The sequence below is a fragment of the Culex quinquefasciatus genome, chromosome 2 (assembly GCF_015732765.1).
Source record: "Culex quinquefasciatus strain JHB chromosome 2, VPISU_Cqui_1.0_pri_paternal, whole genome shotgun sequence".
In the NCBI taxonomy this organism is placed as follows: Eukaryota; Metazoa; Arthropoda; class Insecta; order Diptera; family Culicidae; genus Culex; species Culex quinquefasciatus.
In genome coordinates this window covers 201197119-201219246 of record NC_051862.1, presented here as the reverse complement: position 1 = coordinate 201219246, position 22128 = coordinate 201197119, and the positions used below count along the sequence as shown (strand labels likewise).

At 39.1% G+C, this 22128-nt stretch overlaps 2 protein-coding genes across 2 annotated transcripts in view; one reads left to right on the top strand and one right to left on the bottom strand.

Moving 5' to 3' along the window:
* Window positions 1-20600, top strand: part of LOC6036130 (piezo-type mechanosensitive ion channel component) — a 93715-nt gene extending 73115 nt beyond the window's left edge. The window contains 14 exon segments of the mRNA XM_038257031.1: window positions 1152-1205; window positions 5009-5157; window positions 5502-5738; window positions 9434-9769; window positions 9829-9911; window positions 10059-10412; window positions 13112-13186; window positions 13404-13511; window positions 13707-13875; window positions 13932-14353; window positions 14889-15219; window positions 15274-15814; window positions 15817-16455; window positions 19506-20600. Coding sequence (XP_038112959.1) covers window positions 1152-1205; window positions 5009-5157; window positions 5502-5738; window positions 9434-9769; window positions 9829-9911; window positions 10059-10412; window positions 13112-13186; window positions 13404-13511; window positions 13707-13875; window positions 13932-14353; window positions 14889-15219; window positions 15274-15814; window positions 15817-16455; window positions 19506-20038 — 4031 coding nt within the window. The 3' untranslated portion in view covers window positions 20039-20600.
* Window positions 20601-20669: 69 nt separating this feature from the next.
* On the bottom strand, window positions 20670-21302 carry LOC6036128 (drosulfakinins). The gene has a single exon (XM_038255459.1). The coding sequence runs from the start codon at window positions 21231-21233 to the stop codon at window positions 20793-20795; it is 441 nt and encodes a 146-aa protein (XP_038111387.1). The 5' UTR covers window positions 21234-21302; the 3' UTR covers window positions 20670-20792.
* Window positions 21303-22128: the final 826 nt, after the last annotated feature.

Below are 22128 nucleotides of genomic sequence, written 5' to 3'. Positions count from 1 at the left end.
TATTTTCAGAAGTTGAATAAATGGCAGTAAACTGAACCAAACATCATCATGCTATACATTGTTAGTTAGGTAATTAAAAGACCTTTCCAACGAGTTCAAAACATTGATAATCTGGCAACCCTGTCTCGAGTTATAACCACTTAAGTGATATATATATGTACTTTTTTGTAGCCGGATCTCACTTAAATGTATGTAAACAATGTCCGGATCCATCATCCGACCCATCGTTGGTTAGGTAATCGAAAGACCTTTCCTACGAGTCTAAAACATTGAAGATCTGGTAACCCTGTCTCAAGCTATGACCACTTATGAGCACTTGAGTGATATGTGTGTTTTTTGTATTCCGGAACTAAACGAAATTAGACGAAATTTTTGTCCAAACCCATTATATCACATATCACTCATTGTTGGAAAAGAGTGAGGAAGGCACCAACCACATAGGTGGATTAAGTTAGTTTTTGGTAATATTTTCGGTTCAATGATATTTTTTGCATAAATGCCTATTTTTTTTCGAAAATTAAAAAAAAAATACGAGTAGTTCAAATTTTCAAAAGGCCAAATTGTCAAAAAATCGAAAGAAAACAAACGTTCGAATGGATTAAGGGTGATAAAAATATTTGAATGCATGACTATTTCCTTATTTTTTATGTTTTTTAATCCGGATATCCGTACACTCTCAGCATCACTGTAAATACCCTGCTGGTCACAGCGATCAATTGGTCGATTCTTGTAAATATTCCCTGCGGTGTTCCCACTCCTCATCTTCAACCTTGCTCACCTCCATAAACTGCGCCTTGCGGAGTGGTACGTATGCTAGCGTAAGAACTGTAAATAACAAGAAAAGGTGAAATAAAAGTTCCTGAGCTCAAACAAAACTTATCGTTTTTGTAACAAACATTTTGGTTATTGGTATTAGTGATACACATTTGTTTTCTAAATTTAAACAAAACTACGTTTCCGAAAATCCTTGCACCTGAAACATCTCTGCTGCACGCAAACTCAAAAAATATCCACACTCACAGGTACAGTTTGCAGAACAATCCCACAAATGCTTTCGCTTATAAAGTCACCCAATTTAAAACCTTGCGTTCAAGCCTATTTGTTTCTCAAAAACTTCAAATTTCTGTTTGCCTTATTTTACCCCCACCTAGATCCCCGTCGAAGACCGAGCCTATGGCGGCGAATTTCCGAGAACAGATCAGCTGGTAACGAACACACTTTTCTTCTATGCTCTCTCTCTCTCCCTCTCCTTGGTGCGCTGCGAAATCCTTCCTTTTTCTGTACTTCATCCGATCATCTCATGCCAAAGACTTACATTGACTTCCACTGACTTTCACTCTTTTTCTCCGTCAAGGTGAGGTTGCTGATCTGTACGCGATCGCAGTCCTCGTAACGCCTTAAAATAACAAATTCTTCGCAAGGTCCAAAACTCTTCCAAAAAACTTCTCTTTCTCTTCCCCCTTCGCACAGGAGGAGGCTCTGACTGTTCTTCTCATTGGAACTCATCTGTGACTAAAACCACAACCTGTTGCTGCCGCTCCTGTTTTAGTGCCAAAAGCACCTGGCCGGGGATGGAACTGGGATCACTTTGCTCGTTACGATTTATCGATTCGTTCTGTTGGTTTTATTTATTTTAAAACCCCTGTTTGTTGCTTCTTCTCGCCCCCCTGTGCACAATGTTACTAACCGACTCTCCCTGTCGTCGAAAAATAGTGGCGCTTTTGCAATTTGTGTAAAAACTGACTTTGTCTGTTTAGATTAGTGTTAACAGCGGTTTTGATTTTTTTTATGAAGAAAAACTTTGACTACAATCTAGAACTTCTATCACAATAATCCCTACATCTATTTCCAATGTTAAAAAAAAACATTTTTCGTGCAACTCTGTTGGAGCTTCAAAGGCCCAAGATAGGTAACCAGCATAGGTGTATTTCCCCTAATCGAAAATATGTACTCAGTAAAAAAATGTGTAAATTTGGATGGTGTAATTTTGGCCGGTTGAGTATTATCTCTTTTATGATATAATTTTATTTCAATTTAGACTGAAAAAGTGACATTACACCAGAAAATTGGTGAAATTACACATTTTTAGAGCTAAAATTACGTATTTTTTCTGATATAAAAAATATACCCTTTCCCAGATGTAATATTACACCCAAAGTTAAAGAACGCGTGTTCATTGGAACAGTTCATCCTATTGAGTGGCTTATATGGACAAATGACCGCCACTTAGTCACCGAACCATGGTGGTCCATACGGCAAAGGCACGGTTCAATATCCCGAAGGTGTTGGGTTCGAGTCTCGGTACCGGTACTTTTTTGATAGATGAACTTTTTTGAAGATGAACCCATGAGTAAAGTACTCTCGGTAATTTCGGGATTTATCCTCTCAGTCCGCACACAGTACCATTTTACTACCGAATCGTGCTCTTTATCCTCTCGTATGCCGATGTCCAGTTCTGGGTGTACCAAGATTTTTAACTGTGTTTCTTAAAAGGATTTTTAATTGTTTTTTGTCCTTTAGTTTGGGGTCAACAAACTTCGTTTTTTTATAACTTGTCGAGAAAGCCAAACAAAATCGCTTATGTTTTCAGTGGATTCAGAAACAACATTTTGAGAATCTTGGTATTTTACAAAAAAAAAACTTATTAATGTGCTCGTTTCGCAGCCATTACGAACATTACGAAAATTTAAGTTTTTTTGTACAACATGGTATTTTATGAAAATTTTAGTATTTTACAAAAAAAAACTCTTAATAAGTGAAAAGACGCATTTAGAAATTTAGGAAAATCTGAGTATTTTCGTTAAATACGGTATTTTGTGAAAATTTTAGGGTTTAAAAAAAGAAAAACTCAAAACAGTGAAAATGGATACACAATTTCACATAGTTTTTTTATCATAAAACGCGGCATATTGTGAAAATTTTAGTATTTTGTTTACATAAAACTCTATAAAAGTAAAATGCTTACAAAAATTTCGCTTCTTGTTATACTCATAGTGGAAATTATAAAAATTTTACCTTATCTTATTTAACACACATCATAGCGATTTTTTTTTAATTTAGTATATTTACAAAATACGGTATCATCTGGAATTTTTGAATACTTGTACTTTGAAACTTACTACATTATCAAAAAAATAGCGTCTTAGTGAAAGCTTTTAAAGTTTATCAGGATTTGGTTTTAAAAATATAGGGGAACAGCACCTATTTCCAGCGTGCCTCTAATGTTGGCTGGTCAAAACTTTGACATTCAATTAAAGCTAATTAAACGCGTTTTCAATTTAAATCGAGTGATAAATAGCTCAAAAAGAAGTGAGCAAGCAAGTTTCTATCAAAAGTTTTGCAAAATTAGTTGTTTAAATAGTGAAAATCAGCAAATTGCTTGGAGTTAGGAGCGAGTGCTTAACCTGCCAAACATACGAGAATATCCCCTAATTTTAGTAAGATATTTTAAATGAGTTATTTATTGCTGGAAGATAAATTGGGAAAAATATGTTTTTTGGGCAGTTAAGAAATCGATAGACAATGTTTAATGTAAATTAAAATATATATTCGGTAACTGGGCTGGTCGAAAAATGACGAGGGGAACATTAATGTATTACATTTTCTTAATAAAAAATAAAAATAAAAATAGCTCAAATATGTAAGATACCCTTTAAATATCCTTTAATTGTGATATGAAATTTTATGAAAACTTCAAATTATTTTTTTATCTCTCGACATTCATTTTTGCATCCACTGACCACTCGATCATTTTGCTTTGTTATTGTTTATTGACGTTTGTCTGCTTTTTAACTGAACTACAGCCCAGTTATCGAGCTCCCAGTTAAACAACACCCAGTTACCGAACAAGTATGAATGAAAATTGGTTAATTTTATCCAAATATTTAGGCAATAAAATGATCAGCTGGAAAACTAGGAGGTATTTTTTGTAAAATTTGGATTAACGTTTGAGATTAGTCATTTCAATCCAATTGTTTGTTGGTTTGCAAAATTTTATGAATTTTATATTTCAATTTTGAAATGAAATTTGACTTAACAACTTCTATTATTGTTATAAAAATTATGTAATTAAAACAATGTTGGATTAAGTTTTTAGCAAATTCATTTCAAGTTTATTTAACACTTCTTTTACGTCGTTTCTTCCGTTTCCTCGTGTGTTAACTCCAGCTCAAAGTGGCACCCGAAAATCTCCCGTGTTCGCCAGCACCGTTCAATGTAGTGGCCCATGCCCTTCTCAATGCGATACGCCATCCAGGACTCGGTAATCTGCTGCCACTGCTTCCGACACGAGGTGGCACTAAGTCCAAGTTCGCTGTTTTTCATTTTGATCTCCACTTGATCTGACCTTTTAAGGGAGAGTTCTGAAAATATAGAAAAGTGGTTAATTTTAGGTGGGGTGAAATATTAATACTGACTTACTGTTGCCCAAGTAGTTCAGAATCTCCCCCAGAGCTATCACCGGTGGATAGGGGCCCTCGACTTTTTCACAAGCTGGAAGATTCTCTTCCTTGAAGCGGATCACCATGGTGAATTTGGTTGAACGATCTTTTGGGGAAAAGCACAAATTATCACTGATCACTTCAAAGTGTTTAGTTTCACTGATGGTTTTCATGGTTTTTGGTTTCACTGGTGCTTGGGTTTCTTGATGATTTTGGACTGACCAACATCAGTTTGTACTTTGAACTTTTATTGTAATTTTGGTTTGTGGTCAAATCTACCCGATGCATTCAGGAGGAAGGTACTTAATAATTTTTCTCTTACCTAATAAATTTTTAGTAACCACTTTTTCAAATCACGATTTTTTTTTGTCCAGCACACTTGTCGTCGATGTCGTGTCTGCACAAGTAGCAAAATTGTCCAATACACCAAAAATAAACTAATATCCAATAGAAAAAAAGAAGTTTCATATGATGTCTACCAATTGTCTTTTGTTGTACTTCCAGAGAATAATTTTCGACATTTTTTTTAAACTGTTACGAATAAATCTCCCTTTATTTCTACCAACCAGCGATCCGTTCCGGCGATTACTACATGTTTGAGGACACCGAGCACGAGTTCGAGCTGGACCTGATGCAGCCCCGTGACTCGGACGAGGAGTTCGAGAAGAAGGGCTCGGCGGAACGTCGTCTGAGCCGGAGACATCTCACGCTGGGCAAGGTAAGGTATTTGGGGCGGTGGTGACGGCAGTGTTGCCAAGTTTGGAGTTACGATTTTTGTTTCAAGGTTTTGAATTTCGCGTTCTTCTCGCTGGATTTTTTCGTCTTCACAAGGTTTATTTTGAATTTTGATTTATTTTATTCTCGTTTTATTTCCCAACTCAAAATTCTCGCCAAAATTTCCCGTATCAACACGATCATTTGATCAAACAATATCACCTGGCTCACATTTGCACGTTTTCGCCTTCTTTTACAAATCGATCCCACGTGTCAAAACAAAAAAAAAATCGTCCCCTTCCACGAACCCCCCACCCCATTTCGACCCACCCGATCGTGCATTTGTAGTTGTACGCCAAAATCAAAGAGCACAGCGAGCAGGAGGCCGCCGCCCTGCACCTGGCCGAAGGGGAAAGCTCCCTGACGGCGGCTGCTGACCCGGCCGAAGGTACCTCAGCGGCAGGGCCCGTACGCCACAGCTCGTCGCCGGCACTCGGCCGACGTGACTCGGAACAAACGACCGCCGGACCCCCGGACCACCGGACCGGAACCATTTCCGAACCAATTCCACGCCATACTCATTTTGTGAGTTTTGTTTTTTGCTTTTAATTTTCACGGTAGTTTTTTTTTTGTTCTGTTTTTCTCGGCTAGCACTTGGAAACAAGAAAAAAGTTCAAAGTCACCTCAAGTCATTCATTATCATTTCCTAGAGTTTTAACATTTTCCCTTTTTCAATAATCGGAATGGATTCTTCTGGATTGTGTCTTTTTGTGGTGTTATTGGTTTTTTTTCTTACTGAAGTCTTCTTATTTTTGCTCTCTAGATGATCTGTCGTAGAAATGCTTGAAAGGTCACCGCTGTCGCTCTTTTCTGCACAAATTTTCGTTTGCTTTCTCAATTCACTTCTTCTAAGGGTTAAAAAATCGACCCAATAATATGTAATTTATTCAAAGTTTAAGTGACGAACATTTTCTAAGCATTCATAACTCAATTTGATATATATGTATTTTAATTTCTATAAACATGGCTAAAACTGTGGGAAAAATTTACGTAAGCTTATTTACTATCCAGGTTTCTACCACACCGCAAACAAAATACTTTTTTAGTTATGAACAATGCAATTAAGCTTATATCTGTAAGCCCATACATCCAATTGAAATGTTGTTAAGGGGTAACATACATGTAAACCGGCAAAAATGGCAGATGTTGGTTTGAGCAGGGCATTAAAATATAAATTTTCATCTATTAACAAAACAAATTTGAAGACGTTTGGTTGTAGAATATATAAACTGTCAAAATCCACAAAAAAAACTATTTTTCAACATTTTTGCCTTCCTCACCTTACTGAGGAAAGGCTATAAAATCACTCGAAAAATGAACTTCTTAATTCGACCTCGTAGACCCACCTTCACGTATACCTATCGGCTTGGAATCAAATTCTGAGCAAATGTCTGTGCGTGTGTATGTCTGTAAGTCCGTGCACCGAAAAAAATGCACTCGATTATCTCCGGACTGGCTGAACCGATTTGGGCCGTTCTGGTCTCATTCGATCCGTCTTAGGGTCCCACAAGACCTTTATTAACTATTATGAAGTTTTGTTAAGTATTTCAAAAGTTATGCTAAAAAAACGATTCTGGCTAAAGTTTAAAAGATTGTAAAAAGGGTGGTTTTTGTAAGAAAACCCGTCTGATCATACATTTGTAGAAAGGTATTTGAAAGACATTGAAGATCTGATAACCCTATCAAAAGTTATGAGCACTTTAGTGTCATTTGTACACATTTTAGAGGCCGGATAACAAATAAGTTGATGAAAAAGTTGTCCGGATCTATCATGCGACCCATCGTTGGATAGGTAATCAAAAGATCTTTCCAACAAGCCCAAAAGATTGAAGATCTGAGAACCCTATCAAAAGTTATGAACACCTAAGTTTTTTTTTGTACACATTTCAGAGGCCGGATCTCAAATATGTTGATGAAAAAGTTGTCCGGATCTATCATGCGACCCATCGTTGGATAGGTAATCAAAAGTCCTTTCCAACAAGCCCAAAAGATTGAAGATCTGATAACCCTATCAAAAGTTATGAGCACTTTAGTGTCATTTGTACACATTTTAGAGGCCGGATAACAAATAAGTTGATGAAAAAGTTGTCCGGATCTATCATGCGACCCATCGTTGGATAGGTAATCAAAAGATCTTTCCAACAAGCCCAAAAGATTGAAGATCTGAGAACCCTATCAAAAGTTATGAACACCTAAGTTTTTTTTGTACACATTTCAGAGGCCGGATCTCAAATATTTTGACGAAAAAGTTGTTCGGATCTATCCGGAGATCTGGCTCCCGGGATTTTGTTGATTTGAAACTCCCGGGAAAAATGAACAGATATATTTTTTTTACTGCCTTAAGGTTTACAAAACTTTAAAGTAATCTAACTATTGAAAGTGAACAATTTTCATGAAACAGCCCCGTAGGTGTTGTTCTAATATTACGTCCAATGATTTTTGGGATTCTAGACCCCATACTCCATGTAGATATGCTGTAAGAAGTAAAATTTAGATAAAATTTGTAGGTTTGACATTCTTACTACAGAAATAAATATGTACATAATTGTGAAGAAGGCACCAACCACCATCGGTGGATTAAGTAACGTTTTATTATTAAAACCGCTGTATCATCACAAGGATTAGACATAGGACAATGATCAATATGAAGACTTTTATGTAAAATTGTCTGAGGAGAGACATACCACCCTGCATTTTTCGTGAGTCTTTTTGTAACATATTAGGTTATTTCCTCAAACATTTTGAACTTATAAAAATCGTGACATCACCTTTAAATTTAACTTTTAGACTTCAAAATTGGAACATCCCATAGAAGTGGCGTGTATTTTTGTCTCAGTGTATTATTTCAGAAAGCCCGTCCAATTTCCTACAGTTTGTCTTTGGCCCCTTTTACACATAAACTTTAAAAAATATTTGCAACGGCCTAAAGGGCAAAGCTGTTATCCCTGTATATCGCAAAAACTACATTAGTTTTTATGCAGATTCTGATATACATTCATGTAAATTTACAGTAAAATGATGTGACCTTGTTGTTCAAAGTTACAGATTTGTTTTAAAGAAAACCCTTTTTGAGAACTTATTATGTAAAAGAGATCACGCAAACAAGCGAAAATGGATAAATTATTTCTTTTTAAAAAGCGCTAAAACAACGCAAAGTAAATATTAAATAAGGATTTTCGTTTGTTTTTTGCAATTATGTTTAAAGAGATTGATTTTTTATTGCAACCTCAACTTTAAACATTTTGAAAAAAACATCAGGAAATTTTACATCATAAAAATAAAAAACTTGCTGCCACGGGCATCAGAGAGTTAAAAAAAGTACAAAATCAATTAGCTTTATTTTTTTTCTCAAATTCAATTCGGCTGGTAAAATTTTTGCTTAATATTTTTTCAATGTTGGTCCGAAAGATCAGGGGCAAACAATTTTTTTTCTAAGAACTTCAAAATTTCAATGGAAATTTAAGTGCAATCAGCTTAAATCAATTTAAAATGCATTTCTCTGCGCTTAAAATAATTTTAAGATTGAAAAAACATTTAAAAACGGATCAGACATTGCTCAAGATTTTCAAAAAAAGGCTTAAAAAATCTGGCTTTGAGTTTAGGGTTTCAAATCAAAGTTTAGTCGAAAAATCTCTAGGACATTCTACCACGATTCCTAATCCATGTACAATTTTCAAAGATTTCAGAGTAAAGCATTTTCCAAAAGCAAATCTTTATTTTGTAGGAAAGGCCAAAATAGTATGCATTGGTGCTGATTATAATTTCCGTGTGCGTTTAGAATGGTTTTCGTAGTTCGCTCTCTCAATAGGTCATCCTGTCAAATGTGACCACAGTGACGACTTTCTGATAACTCCTTCTTCACAGTTGGATTCACGCTTTGTAAATAGTGTTGCACCCACCCACAAATACCTCATTCATCCACGCTATCCGTGTAATGCTGAACTCTCTCCGTCGCTCAGGTTTGGATTGGTACATACAGGTTAGAGACCTCAGCTAGGTTGTGAGTAACTCCTGCCGCTACTTCCATCTCACAATAAAACTACGTTTCCAAGCACACCGGATACGGTCCATTGCCCGGCACACCACACCACCATTCGGATCATTCGAAATTATTTCGATTTGGCTTTGTCTCTATGTTTGCTTATTTTGAACAAAATGCGCGCAAATGTTTTATGGTTATTTATGAAATTAATTCTTTAATATTTTATGTGTTGATTTAGGACGTGGGAAGTGGCAAACGGAAAAGCGACGACGACGACGAACCGGATGGCCAGAAGCCGAGTACGAGCAAGGGAACGCCACGGCATCAGTCCAGTACGGACGAGGAGGCTCGGTTGATTAGCGACGACGACGAGGAGGGTGATGAGGAGATTGACGTTGAGGAAGCTACCAAGGGTAAGGCCGGGAAGAGATCCAAATTTTCGTTCAGCGGGTTGACGCTAGTTACGGCGTTCCTGGCGGGCGCGTTGGGTTCGTTGACGTTGAGGTTGCATCGAGTATCGCGTAGTTATCGGTACGTGATGAAGGTATTGGCCAAGGAGAAGAAGATTTTGAAGGTTGGTTGGATGTTTTAAGTTATGGAACCTTAAAATTATATCATTGTTGTTTTTTTTAGGAAACTCCCGGATTCGGAGCGGGTATGAGAACCGGAACCAGCATGATTTGGACACCAATTCAAGGATCGCTACGATCTGGAAGGTTTGTACTGATCCAGAATTACATTTTAATTATAAAAATCATGTATATAACAACATCTTGTAGTAACCAAATGTTCCCCTTTCAAATGGTTCCTCCCACCTCCATAAAATGTGAATACTGAATATCTTATGGTTTTCCCCACCGTAGTGCCCATTCCGGCGCCAGTAGCAGTAGTGTAAAGTCCCGCGCTGGAACTCCCATTCCCGGTAGATTAGCCCTGTCCCGTAGTTCCGTACATAACAGTAGCTCATCGTTGCCCCGGTTGGCGGCTGCTTCGGACCAAACACAACAACAACAACAGCCAGAACAATCGCCAATACAACCACAAGCACCACCAACAACACCCACTCAACAACAACAACAACAATCTCCACAAGAACAACAGCCATCATCATCCCCATCACCAAGCTCACCCAAAGTCAGTCAAAGCGACCACGAACAGACCCCGACGTCGGTTGTCGCCCATCATCACGGTGGTGAACCGGAGCTTCCGGATGAAGGGTAAATGTTGAATGTTTTGCACCCCCCCATTGAGCGCGCCCCAGTTTCATGATAGTAGTGCACCTTGTGTCGTTTTGTGTTACGTGTTAATGTTGTTTTACCAGTTTTGCAGAATGTGGGGAATGCTGCATGGGATTGCATTTTCTCTTTAGAAACATTTGTGGACACAAATATAATTCTTTCAAAACTCTAATATCTAAAAGTTTTCAAAGAAAAATATGGTAATCGAAATTTTTCATTTTATTATTCTTAGTAGCAAATTTAATTTCAAGGCCTTAAATTTGACAAATTCTCTTGGATCAGTTACATTACTAAATGAATCTTCCCAGTATTCAGCAACTGCCATATTGAATCTTGAATGACTTGCATTGCCGAAGTAATTTTTTTTACAAAGGTTCCGGATAATCGAGTCTGGATTATACAATAATTTTACCACTTTTATTTTTTTAGAATGAAAAACATTGAGCAATTCGAGCTCCAAATAGAAATTTATCAGTTGATTTTTTAATTCAACCACCTTCCCAAGATTTTGTTTTAGATTTAAAAAAAATACAACATCAAATGGACAAAATAATCAAGGTTGTTAATCGATAATATTATCATCGATAATAATCGATTAATTCAACCATATCATGTTGAATTTTCAATGCTTCAATGTTTCAAAATAAATTACTCACAATACTAAAATTCCACAAAATAATTTTTTTTTTCGAAAATATTCAAATTTTCATAATTTGCAATATAAGTATTAAACGAAGCCAATTTTTGTATGCTTTTTCACCTTATTAGAGTTTTTTTTGAAAATTCTGAAATTTTCACGAAATACCGAATGTTTTCGAAAATACTCAAATTTGAAAAAATTGCAACATGGGTATCAAATTAATTGAAATTTTTTATGCTTTTTCACTTTATTAGAATATTTTATTTTTGCATCGGGACTGGCAACACCAGCCAACAACAGTCAAGTGTTCGGAGCTCTTCAAACTTTTCGATTTTTTCGCCGTAATTAACCGTGATAACCCGCGAGTTTGCTCCTCCAGCATGCCAAGAGCCGGCCGTGGCCGAGGCAGTTCGAGTGCGGCCTCGAAAACCCGCGATGTTCATCTACCGGTAGAGTGCAGAAAGGTAAACACACCAACGCCGCATCGACCGCCATCGCGCACGGGAGCGTGCCCGGTGACGTCAGTTGCTTGAGGGACTCCAATATTGTCTCAAAATTAGCAAAACTTCTGTGCAAGTGATTACACACGAGAAGCTGAATTTCGACTTGGTGGTGAAGAAGATGAAGTTGCGAAACTTCAAATTCTTTACATTTGACCCTGCAGAGAAGGTTCCAGTGAAGATCGTCCTTCAGGGATATCCGGACCGCCCGATCTCCGACCTTTAAGAACACATGACGAGCGTCAAGATAAAGCCTCGAGAGATAAAGGTGCTACGATCGCAGGACCGTCAAAATCCACGACCTACGGCGGATCAAAGCACTGGACGTATTCTTTGTGACGTGGCGATTCTACACGAAGAATCCGGCCGACGCAGCACAATGCCACCGCTGTCGGACACGGCTCAAGAAACTGCAATCTTCCGCCCCGGTGCGTAAAGTGCGGTGAGACCCACTTCACCGAAAGGTGCAATCTTCCGCGGAAAGACCAGCTGGGGGAAAACGCCCAGCAGCACAAAGCGCGCGTCAAGTGCGCGAACTGTGGTGGAAACCACACGGCGAATTTCCGTGGCTGTGCCGCGCGGAAAAGGTACATCGAGGAGCAGGACAAGAAGAAGAAAGCGCCAGCGTCCCGCCAACCTCCGAAGACTTCGAGCTCGACCGCTGCAGCAAAAGTACATTTATTATATTTATTTAAAAAAAATAGTGTTTTCGAAAAAATACGGTAATTTGTGAAAATCTAACAATTTTAAAAACACTAATAAGGTAAAAAAGCATGCAAAACTTCTTTTGAAAAAAAAAGGTATTTTGTGAAAACTTTAGTATTTTCCAAAAAGTACTCTAATAAAGTGAAAAAGCATACAAAATTTCAATTCATTTGATACCCAATACCCATGTTGCATATTTTTAAAATTTGAGTATTTTCGAAAACATTCGGTAATATTTTAAAAAATTGAGTTATTTGTGAAATTCTAACTATTTTAAAAATAATACGAATAAGGTGTAAAAGCAGGCAAAAATTCGCTTCGTTTGATACCCATATTGCAAATTAGGAAAATTTGAGTACTTTCGAAAAAATACGGTATTTTGTGAACAATTTTGAGTTAATATTTCACTTTGAAAATTACTAGCTTTTCAAAAAATATGTTTTTAGTGAAAGCACTGAAAATTTAACATTCCCGACGATAACGATAGAACTATCGTTATCGAGCCTCGATAATTTTATCGTTAATAACCTTGGACAAATTGTGTTATGATTTGATTTTGTTTTGAAAAAAGGTTTCGATTACTCTCAACAAAAATAATCAAATATTTATTTTTAAATACGAACAATTTCAGGTTATTTTGTTATATTACAAAGTTGTTTGCCTTATTTGGACATTATAAGCTTGATTTGTACAGGTTAAAAGTCATTTGATAAGAAGAATGTATTTTTTGTGCTGAATAAACGTGTTTCTGAAGCGTTTGATGTTTTAGAAATAACGGGATAACATTTCCACCCACTTATTTGCATGCCTTACCTCTCCCGCCGCTGCCACAGTCGGCTCCACCAAGTGAGCGGTCTCGGAGCAGCGCTAGCGATGATGGCCCGCAAGGAGCACCAGGGAAAGGAAGAGTGAGTTCCGCTTGAGTATAGACGCGTCCTCCAACCAGGACCATTAGCGAGGATGTTGATTGATTTTAGAGCGTTGCAAACGCATTTCGTTGGCATGGTAGAACGTTTGAAAATGTAGTGTTTTTCCTCCTCCTTTTTGTTTCTTTCATTTCTGACCCCCGTGCTTCACATCCATCAAACATACTACCATCGTCACCACCACCACCACCCCCGTTAGTAGCAGTAGAAGCTTTGTGCCCGAAATACTTATTTTGGCTCCCTCGCTCGAGCGAGGCCTGGACGAGGCCGTTCCGTACAAGTTTGTCTCCAGTGAAACGCTGGACAGGTACCTAGACCATTTTGTTCATTTCGGATTTCATTTTGCTCATCAATTTACACGTTTCTTTTTCTACCCAAATTTTACACGACTCTATTGGAATTTGCACTGCACTGTACATGTTTTGCGCACTTTAAACTCTTGATATTTACTTGATATTCTTGTCAATTTTGAAAAACTAATTTATAAACTTTTTCCAAGTAGCAAATCCACGGAACTGATAGAAGGCGATAAATCTCCGAAGGACGACGTGTCCGAGGAGGACTTTGCCAGTCAGGAGCACTCCGTCATAGTCGAGTTCCTGCAAGCGGCCTGGTATGCGATTCTTTCTCACACGGATTTCATCTGCTACTTTCTGGTGTTCCTGAATCAGGTAATTTCGAGTTAACTTTCAAAATTGAAGATTGCTAAATTTAGATTATTTTGAAGGTCAAATCGGCCAGCTTGCTATCGCTACCCCTGCCCCTAATGGTAACCCTGTGGGGCACGCTGACATTCCCGCGACCATCGAAGAACTTCTGGGTCACCCTCATTGCGTACACCCAAACGATCGTCATCCTCAAGTGCGTCTGCCAGTTCGACATGCTGTGGTGGAACCAGCGCGAAATTGCTCCAAATCAACCCTTCGCCCCGGCCCGGATCATCGGAATCGAGCATAAGGAAGGTTACGCCACGTACGATCTGGCCCTGCTCCTCGTGCTGTTTTGCCATCGGTTCATCCTGAAGTCGCTCGGACTGTGGAAGTCGGACTTTGTCGACGAGTCGGAAGTCTCGGAAGGATTCTACAAGTTGGACACGACGGACGAGAAGACCAAGGCGCTCATCAATGCGGCTCAAGAAGTTGAGAAAGAGTAAGTTCGCTAACCTACCTCAGCTGCACGATCATCCTCCCATTAACCATCCCGCAACCATTCTTCGATAGACTTTTCAGGTTCGACTTTCTAACCCGACTCGGGGATGTCCTCGAAAGTTCACTCATCGATATGAACGATTCCGACGGTATAGCAACTAACATTCCTTCCCCTAACAATCCCTAACTCCTCCCACAGCACTCACTAATCAAAGGAATCTTCCAGAGCACGAATTCCCCCAGACTTCCCCGGGTGACGTTCGTCGCCAGCGGCGTGAGCGGATGATTCGCTTCCTCGGCAGCAGAAGTGACTCGTTGCACGTTCCGTTGGCGTACAAACTGCCCCTCAATCATCGGTACGCGGCGGCCAACGTTTTGAAGACGGTGGATTTGGAGGGGTAATTTTCGGTTTTGGTTTCTCTTTTTGTTTGTGTAATTCTTTTCGCGCTTTTGCGCCCATTCAAATCTTTCACAAGCTGGAGACTTCAACGCACCCAGAAGAAACGAACTCATTTTTGCTCTTCCCATCCTTCCAGCCGCGAATCCCTCGTGATCCGCCAGGAGACGACCGAGCTGAGCATGGTCAAGGTCGAGGAGGGCACCGAGCAGCAGCAGCTCGACCAGCAGGAACCGAACGGCAACGGAGCGGCGGCGCTCGTTTGCGTGACGCACCACGCCGAGGAAGCGGGCGATTACTTCCCCCAGATTGTGAAACACTCGTGCATCAAGTACACCGACTCCGTGAAGGCGTTCTTCAACCAGCTGCTCGACCGGCAGTCGCGCAAAACGGCCGACGTGTACGGGTATCTGTTTTTGTGCGATTTCATCAACTTTTTCGTGATTCTGTTCGGGTTTTCGGCGTTTGGGGTAAGGTTATGCAAATTCTTTAGTTGCGATTGACTAACGATTGACATCTTCTAGACCCAGGAAGGTGACGGCGGAGTCTTGTCCTACTTCGAGGAGAACAAAGTGCCAATGACGTTCCTGCTGATGTTGATTATCCAGTTCTTCCTGATCGTGGTTGATCGAGCGCTCTACCTGCGAAAGTACATGGTCGGAAAGATTCTGTTCCAGTTCTTCCTGATCATCGGCATCCACATCTGGATGTTCTTCGTGCTGCCAGCGACGACGGAGCGAAGCTTCAACGCGACCAACCCACCGGTTTATTACTACCTTATCAAGTGTTTCTACTTACTGTTCTCAGCGTACCAAATCCGGTGCGGCTACCCAGCCCGAATATTAGGAAATTTCGTTACCAAAGGCTTCACCATGATCAACTTTACCGGCTTTAAGCTGTTCATGACGATCCCATTCCTGTTTGAGCTTCGCACCCTGATGGACTGGATCTGGACGGACACCTCAATGACCCTCTTCGATTGGCTCAAAATGGAGGACATCTTCAGCAACGTGTACCAACTGAAGTGTATGCGACAACTAGAAGAAGACCTGCCCGCACCCCGTGGCCAAAGAAGGGATCCCTAGTCAAGTACCTGATGGGTGGCGGAATGATGCTCGGCATAATCCTCCTCATCTGGTTCCCCCTCGCCCTGTTCGCGTTCAGCAACGCCGTCGGCGAACCAAACCTCCCGTACGACGTGTCCGTAACGCTCCGCATCGGTCCCTACGAACCCGTCTACGTAATGTCCGCCCAGGATAGCAACATCCACGGCCTCAACGAAGACCAGTGGGAGCAACTCCTGAACAACTACTCCAAAAGCAAAACCGCCCTCACATTCCTTTCAAACTACGAATCCGTAGACGTGGCCGCCGTCAAGCTGGGTGCCAACTCAACCTCCATCTGGAACATCTCACCCCCAGACAAGGAACGCCTCCTAAATGACCTGAACGGCACCGTGACGCTTACGTGCCGCTTCCGGTACACCATCAACCGGAAGTCACATTCCAAAGAGAACCCCGGCACGGTCTCGGAAGAGCAGCCGTACGAGCTGCGGGGAGACGATCCGGTGCGGCCGGCGCTGGTGCAGATGCTGGCCACCGATTCCAACATATCGGTCACGTTGCCCTACCTGATGCCAAAGTTCCTGAAGGTCAAGAACAGCGGGAACGTGAAGCCGATTCACCAACTGATGGACAAGGTTGACTGTGAGTATTTTTTTTTTATTATTTTATTTAATTTGTGTTGAACTCATTGTATTTTTGGAATGGCATTTTATAAGTGTGGTAGAGCCGGATTGTCAGTAAACGTAACGTTTGCTCGGTACTAAAATAGTTACCTATTTATCTAATTCCACGAAACACATTGACTCGTGAGCACAGTGGCCGGGTTTCGTTTTTTTGGTTTCCCGCCAGTGACCGGGACCCGTAATCTCGAAGACATCGCTCCGCCAGTTGCCGGATCTTCTTTTTCAGTTTCAGTACTTATCTTGCGGTATCGAACTTTCTAATAGAAGCAATACCAATTTAACATAACATCAAGGAAGGAAAAACTTTTAAAATTTAAGATTTTTTTGTGTTTGTGTTTTTTTACAAACATTTCCTATATTTTATAGGAAAATTTTTATGTAGTATTTTTTTAATGTGTTAGACTATGCTTATTCACATATTTTTACGGTTTAACTGATTATTTGTTTTGGGAAATTGGACGAGCTTTCCGGTAAAAATATTTTAAAGGCAGAAAAATCAAGTCTGTCATATAGAAATGGCAAAAAACCACCAAAAACCTATTTTTTCAACATTTTTATTTTTCAACCCGCTGTAACTTCACAAGAATTAGACCTAGGACAGTGGTCAATATCGAGACTTTTGTAAAATTGTCTGTAGAATAGATTACCGCATTCGGTTTTTGAACATTTTGACGTCTTAAAAAACAGTTTCAGTAAATTAGTTTTGTATTTTTTAAATGAGTTGCTCCATCCTGCATTTTTCATCAGTTTTTTTTGTTACATCTAAGGCAATTTTCACAAAAAAATGAACTTAAAAATCAATTTTCACAAAAAAATTGAACAAAAAAATGGGCTTAAAAATCAAAAAATCTCATAGGAGTGGCGTGTTTTTTTCTTTCAGTGTATTTTTTTAGTAAGCCCGTCTAATTTTCTACAAGTTTGTCTTTGACCACTTTTTGATACGATACAACGGCTTCGAGATACAGCAATATTTGAATTATGAAATAGAAACATATTTAAAACACTTACGCCGTTTTGAAATGTCATTATCGAGCGAAACTGGCTCCATATACACAAAAATGGCTTATATAAGCGTAGGACAACATGTCTACTAAGTTTCATTGAAATCGGAAAGGTTCGGGTACAACAGATTCCCTATTTGACATGGAATTGCTCTTCACTAAAAAAAATGTGAAAAACAAGCAAAAATTTATAAAGTGATAGTAAAAACATGAAAAAACTAGTTAGCTAAAAGGTAATGCTGGAAGGTGGTAAAACAAACATGATCTGAACAAGATAAATGCATTGCATTATTTATTGTTATTTTTTTCTGGCTTAATCAAAAAGTTGCTCGAAAATTGTAGAAAATGACAAATCTGTCAAAATTTGGCACAGGGAATGAATTATTTTTATTATGGCTGACATTTAAAGCAAATATGGCATTCTCAAATTTATCTTGCCACCCTGTGTATAAATATCTTTTGCCTCCTTTTTTATTTTCAAATTTGAGAGAACATATAAACTATTTATCTGAAAAAAAAAACTCTATTTGAATTCAAAAAATTTATTATTTAAAATATATTTTCAGAAAAAATTATCCTTAATTATTTGTTTGGTATTAGGCTGGTACTTTTTTTTAAAGTATTTGTATTTTCCGAAACAAAATTTCTCTTCCTTTGATACCCGTATTGCAAATTGAAAATTTTAGAGTATTTTGCAAATTTTGAAAAGTTGAGTATTTTTGAAAAATACAGTATTTTGTGAAAATTCGAGTATTTTTGAAAATTAATGCGGAATTTCGTATTTTATAAACATACTTTAATAAAGTGAAAAAAACAAAAAAATTTCGCTTCGTTTGATACCCATATTGCAAATTATGCAAATTTAAGTATTTGAGAAAAAAATACGGTATTTTGCGATCAATTTTAAGCACATATTTATACTTGGAAACTTACTACATTTTCAAAAAATATAGACTTGGTAAAAGCATTGGAAAAGTAACATGATATGGTTAAATTATTCGATTACAGAAAAATTTCAAAAATGAGTTATCGTCCATTATCGGCGATAAGATTAAATAACGATAACGATAGATTATCGTAATAGTCCCGACGATAACCTTAACCGTTATCGTCAGACGATAATTTTATCGACCCTGATCAAACCCTGAAAATAATTTAAGTTTGAGTGCTTTCTCCATCTAATTATTCGAATGTTTTGGTTCGAGTAAAAATTTTGTCATACAGTCAAGCGAATCTTCTCGTTTTTAGCTTTTTTCAAATAATTTATAAAAGCTTGATAAAAATAAACATAAAAATAAAACAATTCTTTAAAAAATTCTTTAAAACAGGCTTTTCAACCAAATTTTGAAAAAAGAGCGCCGTTCAAAAACGTCGCTTATTTTAATGAGCGGCTCCTTATAAAGAGCGGTTTTGGCCACCTCAAATCTGCAGTAAAAAGAGGAGAAATTAATTTATTTTTGAAGAAAAATTGTGTTTTACATTGGAATTTTATCCAAAAATTATATGTTTTATTGAAACCAAATATGCTAAATATAATAATCAACGCACTTCTGACTGTCTTCAGTTGATAAGACTTCTATTCACATTACATTTTAATTTCATCTGTTTGATTTTTTGGCCCGATTTTCAGGGGCCAGACGACAAATTTTAGCAACGTTGTAAAATCTGTTGTAAAATTTTATATTTTTTTTAAATGTTCCAGAGGACTAAAAAGGGCATTTTTTGTCACGAAATATTCTAGCAGAGCTGGTTCTGCTAGAATCCTGCTTGAACGTCATGACAGGGAGAGTTTATGATGGTGCAAAACCTGGTATCAAAGATATAATAAAAAGAAAGTGATATTTTGAAAATAATGTAATGGAAAATCGTCAAAATCAAATTTATCACCAAAAATTATTGAAAAAAATCTGATAAGTTGTCTTAAAATATGAGCATAACAATATTTTCGATCTTTTGCAACGCTCAACCAACGTTCTAATATCTAAATGCATTCGTCTCCCCTCCCCAGCCGACGACAGCTTCCGCAACTATCGGAACATCACGCTGCGCCTGTTCCAAACCCACCAAAACAACTCGGTCCCGCTGTTCTGGTGGGAGGTCAAGGAGAACTGCACCGACAACAGCTTCGTCAACATGCCGTACGCGGACTGTCTGTCCCACCTGGTGATGTACATGTTCAACGACAAGATCTTCCCTAGCACGATCAGCTCGATCGCCGCGGGGGGCATCATCGGGATCTACTCCACGTTGATCCTCGTGTTTTCGCGCATGCTCCGGACGAGCATCTTCTCGGGGGCGAGCTCGAAGATCATGTTCGAGGATCTGCCGTACGTGGACCGGGTGCTGCAGCTGTGCTTGGACATTTATCTGGTGCGGGAGTCGCTGGAGTTTACGCTCGAGGAGGACCTGTTTGCGAAGTTGATTTTCCTGTACCGGTCGCCGGAGACGATGATCAAGTGGACGCGGCCGAAGAACGAGGACGGCGACGACGAGAGCGACTCGATGAGTACGAGCTCCAAGTCGCGCAAGAAGAACGATTAAGGAGCGGGAGGTTTTGTATATGTTATTTACTTGTTTTTCTTTAATTTTCTTCTTTTTCGCTAAAGGTGATATTACTTTGTAAGAGTAAACTATTTATTGCAAGCAAGGCACGAAGTTAGGCGTTGCCGAATTTTCCTTTCGGCACCGATTTTTGTCTCTTTGGAATTGTATGAACTTTATTAATTAGAATGGAATATAATATAACAAAACAAAAATCGTTGAATCGCATTTGATTGAGCGCGCGCGCCTTCCAAGTAGTTAACAAAATTTCGAAGAAAGTAACACACACACACCAATACAAATCGTCTCGTTATTACTCTAGTCGATACGCGTTAGCCGTTAGGGAGTCATTGTCGTAAGAATCGCGAGAAAAACAAAGAATCATATTTATATCTCCACTTGAATCAACTTGATCTGCATCACACAACGTCGTTGTTTAGAGTAAATCGAATTTTTAACAAGAGTGATTCTTCATATCGAAACAAATATTTTGTGGAGAATTGTGTACAACCGTGTAGACCGTGGTCTATTTTTTCGAATGAAAAGCAATTTGTATCCAAAAGCACGAGTAATTCTATGATCCGAACGCTCCCTTGCAGGACATTTCTTTCGATTCAACACTTTGAGGTGATTCTGGTTCAGCACATTGTCTCTAATTTATTCACAAATATGTTACAAATACAAACTTTACCGCGGACCAAACGAAGAGAAGTCACCAGCTGCCGCCGCCGCTGCCACGAATAATTGCACCAACTTACCGCCGCCCAAAGCGCATGTGGCCGTAATCGTCAAACTGGTCACCCTCGCCGCCCCGCTTGCCGAACCGCATGTGGCCGTAATCGTCGAACCTCTTCAGGATGTCTTCGTCGTCGAGCAGGCTAATGTCGGCAAAGTATCCCATAGGATTTGGCGCCGCAACCGCCGGTGCGGTTCTCCTCAGCACCGGATACGTGGCCACTGCTGCGCGTGCATCACTCCCACCCACCGGGGACGATCTTCGATTGTAAGCGCTCTTGAACCACGCCGTTTGAAGTTTGTTCAAGTTTTCATCACTTAGCAGATTTTCCGATGTGTCCACACTGCTGCTCAGGAGCTTCGAGTTTCCACTTCCGGTCGGAACGGCCTCACTGGCCAGCGTCTGGTAGGCGAGGTAAAGAATTAGGGTGGCCAAAATTGTCACACTCAGTCGGGCCATCTTTACTAAACTGAAAAACTCCTCTCGCTTCGTCGGGAGCACTAAGCTCAAACTGGTTGATGAAACCCAACTTCAGCTTCCTTTTATAAGAAAATTGCGAAAGATGCCGCGAATCGAATTATCATAATTTTATCAATCGAACGCGAGATGCGTGGAAAAATGCACTCCTTTTGAAGCAGTCGCACATTTTGTTTGTTCAGGCGAACGAACAAATTGAATCAGTGTCAGGCTAAGGCTCTGCAACATTTTGACGGGTTATTTTTTTCACCCGCAACAAGTAGGGTGTCGGCGGCCGTTGTTGAAAACGTGGTTGGAATTGTGGTTAAACTGTGTGGGATGGCGGGAGATGGATTTTCGTGAAAATTGAACAGTGCAACGCAATTTGCCCGGGAAAGTCTAGAGATTCGATTAAAGGTTCAGTTTTATCTAGCGGATTGCAAACTATTTTTAGAATGCAAAAAAATCTATTTTAGTCATAGTTAAAAAAAATAAATATGAAGAGAAATGCTGGCTTTGAAAAAGTTGTTCCTAACCTACCGTAATCTGGGATAGTTGAGAGAGCGAGTTTGGATAACTCTGGAGTTTTTTTTTTTTGAAAAGGTCCATTAAACCAAACTTTTTGTTTTTGCTTTTTGGGTATTTTAATACCCCTGACTCAAGGCGGTTTTAAAAACAAAAACTGGACATTTAGTTTATTGGACCTTAAAAAAAAGCTCAAGAACTGTAATAGTCCAAAAAAAAAATAAATAAATAAGAGTCATCAGTGCTCCCCCTAGAAAAATATACAATGTTTCCATGGAACAAAAAATTCAAAAACAGGGGTTCCTACTCGCGCGCTGGTCTTGAAAGTAAAATATTTTATTTTTAAATACAGTAGTTGTTGGGTTACTGGGCG